The sequence below is a fragment of the Bidens hawaiensis genome, unplaced genomic scaffold (assembly GCF_021521415.1).
Source record: "Bidens hawaiensis isolate Kalapana, Puna unplaced genomic scaffold, B.hawaiensis_p1.1 tig00027082_1, whole genome shotgun sequence".
NCBI classification, from domain to species: domain Eukaryota; kingdom Viridiplantae; phylum Streptophyta; class Magnoliopsida; order Asterales; family Asteraceae; genus Bidens; species Bidens hawaiensis.
This window is the reverse complement of record NW_027494368.1, coordinates 59,941-67,758: the sequence shown is the minus strand read 5'-3', so window position 1 is coordinate 67,758 and position 7,818 is coordinate 59,941. Positions and strand designations below refer to the sequence as shown.

The following is a 7,818-nucleotide window of genomic DNA, read 5'->3' as shown; positions in this document are numbered from 1 at the left end:
ATACCCTGAACCTTCGAACCTACCCTCTTTCCCTTGAACCACAGCATCATCCCCAGGAGTAGCTGCAACATCCGTAAATCCAACGTCTGAAGTGTCATCACTCTTCAAAAAATCCAAAGCCAACATAACTACAAAAACAAAAGAAATCTATCAAAAGGCATACAAGGAAAACAAAGCACATGCAAGATAAGCAAATGCATACCCTTATCATCCCTCATAAGCACCCCGATTAGGCTTATCCCATTTGCTAATTCCTAACAACACAAGAAGATGTTCGGTAAGAGGACGAAGACGCGGTGGACATTTCCTAATCGACTTCAGAAACACATCATTCAACTCTGATTCGGTTTGGCTCCGGTTCATTCAAAACAGCCTCGGGCTGTCTCCAAACGGATTTAAAAGGAAGGATGGAGTCGGAAACAAAGAAAAAAAGGTCATTCCAAGAACCAAGGGTCGTAACCGCCGAAGAAACTAAACATGTATCAATTTGAGTATGTTCAAAAGTGTACCAGTCGCCATTTTTCGCCAAACGAAAGAAACGGCGAAAACCCAAGAGTGACGGATCATATCCTAAGGCTCTACATAAAACCTCAAATTGTAAAACCCTAACAAGCCCTAAGGGGTGAATTTGACCAAATGACACACGGTAATACTCAAATACATTCAAAACAAAAATCGAAAACGGATGCCGGAGATTCAAGAATTCAAAATGACGACAATAAAGGGCAATAAAACCCGCCGGACAACGTTCGATTGACGTATCGGCCGGCGGAGTAATCAGTTTAAACTTAAAACCTATACCCCATTCAAGACAGAATGATTCAACCTCTTCTTGGGTTAATCGGGAAAAACTAACCGACAGATCCTTACGAGCACCCATAAAATCGAAAGAAAGGGGAAGGATTTTAACTAACCTGATGAAGGATTGAAAGAAACTTGATGGATATTTGAGAGAATATGTGGAACTTTAAAAGAAAATATGAAGAAAGTGAACAGTTATAAACCATTATTAAGAGCAGTTATTGGGAACTGCAACATGCAGTAACTATCTTATCAACTGTCTTGTCAGAAATTCAAAAATAATCAAAACCGGATAAAGCCTCGAAACCTCGAAGCCTTTAAGCAATAACAAAATGCGTGCAAAAGTCAGAAGCCCTTGAGCCTACTTCTCAAACACCTCTGACTTGGGGGGGCTGATGACGGGGGTAGCCCAAGGAATTAATAAAATGGCTTCACACATTAACGCTAAAAGGGTTAGAAGGTTAAAAGCTTCGTTTCCTGCCCAATTTATGTGAACAAGTACATGAACAGTAACCACGTGCAACAGTACAACATCAAATCACTGTCCACATCATTGTTCCCTCTGAACAAAGGACATGCTCAGAAAAAGTAATATTATTATAATCATGGACCAACAGTCAAAAGGTTCCCGCCCATAAAAGGTCAACTCTCTAAGCAAACTGGAGGTTAACTAGTTTACACACTGGATAAAAGGTTTGCATCTCCCTATATTAAAGGATGATCCATCCATAAACAAGAACACACCAGATCTAGGGAGATAACACATACTCTCTGATCTTTTCTTCTTCCTTTAGAAATATGCACTTTGCTTATTTCTTTCTTACTTCAATAATATCATAGCTTCACCAAGAACTTCATCCAAAAACCGGTCACCAACTCCTCGGTCTTGGATCTCCGGTGAGTATAACAAACAACAAACTAGTGAACCTCTCTCTACGTTTTGCAAACGTAGAGGGACACCACGACCTGAGTTAGGTTAACCTGAACCCTTGAAGCCTGTTAGCCTAACCATTCTCTTCACTATCAATGGTCTTATCTTTGTTGTAGCAACAAATACCATGGTTACTAGAAGATCAAATGGTGAGCATAGCTTATGCGATGAGAAGATTAACAAGAGTTACAAAATTAGTTCAAAATGGCACCATGAACTCACAATATTGTTTGCTATAACGGTACTGCATCTAAATTCGTAAGTAGGGGTGTTCAGATTTCGATTTGAATTTGAAACATTCAAAATTCGAATTGATTATTAAGATTCGAATTCAATTCGAGGGTCGAGTTACTATACAAACAAGAACAAAAATTAGAACAATTTATAGCCACACAAAAAACCCTTCAAAAAAAATCATAACTCAAAACTTAATAAAAAAACAAAATAAATAAAAACAGAAAAATGTTTCCACCGTCTTCCTCGTTAAAAAAAACAATGTTGAGGGAAAAATATCATTGTATCTTTTTTTTATCATTTTGTTTTGTGTTTATTTTTGTCATTGATTGTGTTGTTTTCTTGATATCGTATTATATTACTCAATATTGTGTTATATTTTGTTCGGCATTGCGTTATATCTTGCGATCTATTGTGTCTTTTTTTAATTGTGCTTGTGCCTTTTGTTAATTTATGTCATTGTGTCTTTTTTTCGTCGTTTTTTTTGGAACGAGAATGAGGGAGGAAATATATGAGGTGCTAAATTTTTTTCGTTTTTTATTTATATTTTGAGTTATGATTTTTTTAAAAAAAACTTTGTTGATGGATTTTTGTGTGACCATAAATCCTTCTCATACTTCCCATATTTGTCTTCATTTGTATTTTAACATTTCCATTCGATTCATTTCGAGTATATAAATCGAATACGAATTTATGATTTTTTAAAAGCAATAGCTCATGTTTTCGTAAAAAATTACCGACACAACTTTGTGATCAAATCTGATAAGTGAGGTAGTGTGTTCGTCAAATAAATGGTGGATGAATGTGGTGAAGTAAACGGTTGATACACCATTACAAACTGCCCTATTGGGCCACCTGTTAGCACCATATTAGTCTGTGAATTTTGTGGTTTTTTTTTATTTAGTTCAGTTATCAAAATGATCATGACAGAAACCGGCCAAATTAAAGTCAATTTTTTATATACTTTTCATACTATAACGAACCTGACGGAAACCGACCGAATTCGCGTAGACTCACCACCTCCTCAATGCCCATGACCGATAACACTAAGGTTTAACCAAAGCGCAAGTTTACCGACCGACAACCCCCCCCCCCCCAATGGCCATTGGTCCACCTCTATTTTTTATATGTTTTTTGTTTTAGTTCCACTTTCGTAATGAACGTAATTGAAACCGGACGAATTTGTATCGAGTTACCGCCTCAACACCCATGACCGACAACGTTTGGATTTTACCATCGCTCGGGTTTGCCGACTAAATAAACATCCATTTAAACATATTTTTTTTCTTTTTATATGCTAATTTGACGAGATAAATGTTTTGTGTTTAAATGCTCAAAATTTTACCAACGATGTCTATACTGTAACGAACGCAACCAATACCGATCAAATTCACGTCAACTCATCATTGTAAAGCTCGGGTTTAACTTCCCCGGTACATAAAAAACTAGTTGAATATGTTTGTTAAAATTAGTTAAGGTAAAATTTCCCCAACATTGGAGACACCTAAATATGCCTCTTGTCATAAGTCACACCTATGAAACCGAGTGTATGCATATGTTTGTGCTCTTCCTATTTGTGGGCCGTCTACACTCACCGGAAGTGGAGTCTGCAATATTAAGCAATCACCTACCACAACTCTCACTCTATACATATATATATATATATATATATCTGCATATATATTATATATATATATAGAGAGAGAGAGATATGAGTGGAGAAAGATATAACGTTTTGCACACAAATTCAACCACTCACACCATCATGCCATATGATCATTTCTCTTCCTTTCTTTGCCCCACCCACTCACCAAAAAAAATCAACTCTAATCTTTTTCTTTCTCTCTCTACAAGAACATATTGAACTTTCTTACAAGCTAATTAATATAATCTGGGTATGGATACCTACGATCAAACAACTCAGTTTCGTTACAATCCGACCGAAGGCGGGACCGAATTCACCGGAATTCTTGAAATCTTTATTCATCATGCTAGGAACATACATAATATATGTATTTATGAAAAACAAGATGTTTATGCGAAGTTCTCGCTTACGTACAACCCCGATGAGACGTTCTCGACTCGGATCATCAATGGCGGGGGTAAAAACCCGGAGTTTAATGAGAAACTGGTGATCCAAGTTAAGCAACTTGATGCTGTTCTTAAGTGTGAAATGTGGATGTTGAGTAGAGCTAAGTACTTTATGGAAGATCAACTTCTGGGCTTCTCTTTGGTTCCGGTTTCTTTGGTTGTTGAAAATGGTGAGTTGACTCAAGACTTTAGTCTTTCTTCAACTGATTTGTTTCATTCTCCGGCTGGAACGGTTAAATTGAGCCTCTCGTTGAACACGAATATGCCCGCTAAGTTTAAACACACGATCAGTCCGGTTAACGAATCATCGATCGCGTCAGAGGTTGTGCTGTTAGATCCGGTTGATTACTCCAGGATCGAGTTCCCGGATATCAATGTAGTTAAAGAGAATCAGCAAATGGTTTCTCAGTATTTTGGGCTCTGCACCAGGCCCAGGCTTATTGGGCATGGGGCTAGAGTTGCTGGACCCGGATCATTTCTTTGCTTAGGTGGATCCGGGTCCAGCCATCCAGTGGATGACTATGACATGGTGACGAAATCTGGGTCAATCTCCCCCAGCGAGAGTGTCCAGAATTCAGGGTTGTTTAGCTCTACTATGACGAGTTTAAGTGATGATAGGAACTCAGCTGACTCGCTGGATAAGAAGAATGGTTTGGCAGGCGAATCAACCATTTCTGCTAATGTTGAGAGTTCGTGTTCTAAGTTGAGTGAAAAGAATGAGGTAAAGGAAGAATCCGAGATGCAACAACAAATTGTTGATATGTATATGAGAAGTATGCAACAATTTACCGAGTCGTTAGCTAAAATGAAGCTACCGATGAATCTTAAAACGGTTGAAGCCCGGGATCGTGGGGACGTTATTCAACGACCGGATAACGATGTGGAGAGCGAGAACAAGAAGAAAGACGGTGGGCGGGTTTTCTATGGTAGTCGCGCATTCTTCTAATAATGTGATTATGATATTAATCAATGTGTAAAATCTCTTAATTATGAGTTAGAATTCTGATGCTTGTTAATTGTTCTTAGATGATGCAGTTTGGTATTGAGTCCCTTTTAACACTTTCATTCTTCTAATGATTTAGCATTTTAAATGTGAATGTGAAACTATTTTTTTATTATTATTATTATTTTCTTTGGCATCTTTATTCAACAACTGTGTTGTCTGTTTTCTGACTATTTAAGAAAGTGAAAGTGATACGTGGTCGTTTCTTTTCATTGTTCCGAAAGCTAACTGTCCATTGAAGCATTGCCACATTTTTAATATTGTATCTTGAAATGTATTTAGGTGACGTTGGTTTATCAACGATTCTATCTAGGAACATGCATAGGTTTAGAAAGGCATGAAGAGAAAAATGAGAGAAGAAAATATATATGATTTATAAGTTGTTATACGAATTAAAATTTATACATTTTTATGAATAAAATTTGAAAAAGTTGAGAGAGAAATACAATCGAGTTAATTACATGTGGTGGTTCGAACCTAAAAAGTTGCATGTTTGGTTGGTATAGGATTAGTTAGAAAGACATGAAGAAAAAGAAGAGAGTATTAATTTAAAACATTGTATCTAGAACCTTTTGTATGATTTAAAATTTGAATATAGGATTTTAATAATTCTTATTGAATGGTATTGGCCGATAATAATCTAGGAACATGCATAGGTTTAGAAAGGCATGAAGAGAAAAATGAGAGAAGAAAATATATATGATTTATAAGTTGTTATACGAATTAAAATTTATACATTTTTATGAATAAAATTTGAAAAAGTTGAGAGAGAAATACGATCGAGTTAATTACATGTGGTGGTTCGAACCTAAAAAGTTGCATGTTTGGTTGGTATAGGATTAGTTAGAAAGACATGAAGAAAAAGGAGAGTACTAATTTAAAATATTGTATCTAGAACCTTTTGTATGATTTAAAATTAAAATATTGGATTTTAATAATCCCTATTGAATGGTATTGGCCGATAATTATCCTTATTCATTTTATTGCCACTGACGGTCACAAATTCAAAAAAGTTGGCCATCAATGGTCCCCGTTAAATATGACTTAACGGCGTTATAGATTTTTTTGAATTTCAAACAAATGTTTTAGGGCTTTTGATCGTTAGGAGGATACGAGTCGATTGGTGTAAAACTTAGTTCGAAACAGTGCTTCAAAATGACGAAACAATGCTTCTAATCGGGTGTTTGAACTTACACTTAACCAAAATCAAGTCGTTTAGATCATTGTTTGGAGCTAAGTTTTATATCATTCGACTCGTATCTTCCTTCCGATTAATAGCCCTAAAAATTTAGTTTGAAATTCGGAAAAAATATAACTCAGTTAAGTTCTTTTAACGGGGGACCATTGGGGGCCAACTTTTTTGAATTTGGGACCATCAGTGGCGATAAAATATATAAGGATTATTATCGGTTAATACCATTTAATATGGATTATTAAAATCAAATATTCCTTTAAAATTTGTATATTTTTATTATTTTGAAATAAAAATAAGGAAACAAACCCAATTGATATCGACCAACAAATATATTTATCATTATATTTCCAATTGATATAAAACACATATTGATTTTCTTTTAATCATAACATGACTTTATTTTTGTTGAATATGATACGAATTTTGTGTAGTTAAACTATTATAAATAAACTTTTTTCTTTATTTTTACAATACATATATGTTTCCCGCTATACCATAGGCAAATTTGATTGATTGCGTTTAAAAACACAACCACAAAATGGTCACTCGTCCATTTATTAATAAAAGAAAATCTGGAATACCAACATAAAAAAATTGTTTAATGTCATGTATTTGTTTAATACGTTTAACTGATGATAAAAGCAATGTTGTTGAAACCGGACCGGACGGTCGAACCGGGATTCGGTCCACCGACCGGTCCGGTTCACATAGTTCGCTCGGCTGCCAGGGAACCGGCCGGTCTGAACCGGTTCGGCTGGTCGGACCGGAAAACCGGACCGGTTGAACCGGTTTTCTAAGGAAAAAAATATTTATTTTTTTGAAAAATCATTTTTTAAGCTTGATCCGGAATTTTTGACCAAATTTGTTCGGGCGGTCCAACCGGTTCGACAGGTTGAACCGGTGAACCGGTAGGCCGTCCGGTTATGAAAACATTGGATAAAAGTATAATACCGTAAAGTGCTAGGGGTGACCCCGACTAGAGATGGGCATTTTGTCTCAAATACTCGTACTTGCACTTGTACATGTATATGTATCCGTACCGATTTAGCCTATTCTTTACGGGTATTGATACTTATTTTTGTTGAATTTTGGTACATGTACAATCGGGTATAGATACGGATACATTTGGTATTTTGTACTTATTTGGAGTATATAAGGGTCTATTTGGTATGAGGTAATGGAATGGGTGATGGAATGGAATGGGTGATGGAATGGAATGAGCGAGGGAATGGAATGGACGAAGTAATGGAATGGATCGTTACCATTTCATTGACATGTTTGGTTACCATGTGGGAATGACATGAATTATTAGTTTCTATTTTTTGGTAAGCTAGAAAAAGCCAGAATAAAATAAAAATGGTTGTAAGTGGCGGTGGGATGGTGGTGGCGGTGGGCGGCGAGCAGTAATGGTGGTAGTGGGCGGTGGTGGCGATGGACGTGAGCGATTGTAGGTGGTGGCAGGTGGTAATGATAGTGGGTGGTGGCGGTGGTGGTAATCGGCGAGAGGTGATGGTGATGGCTGGGAGAGATGGTTGGTGGTGGTTGTGGTGTGCGGCGTTAATA

At 36.6% G+C, this 7,818-nt stretch overlaps 1 protein-coding gene across 1 annotated transcript; it reads left to right on the top strand.

Annotated features, from left to right (window-relative positions):
• Window positions 1–3,453: 3,453 nt before the first annotated feature.
• LOC143574684 (uncharacterized) lies at window positions 3,454–5,063 on the top strand. The gene has a single exon (XM_077059251.1). It carries the CDS (start codon window positions 3,864–3,866, stop codon window positions 5,001–5,003), a length of 1,140 nt encoding a protein of 379 aa, XP_076915366.1. The 5' UTR covers window positions 3,454–3,863; the 3' UTR covers window positions 5,004–5,063.
• The last annotated feature ends 2,755 nt before the right edge of the window (window positions 5,064–7,818 follow it).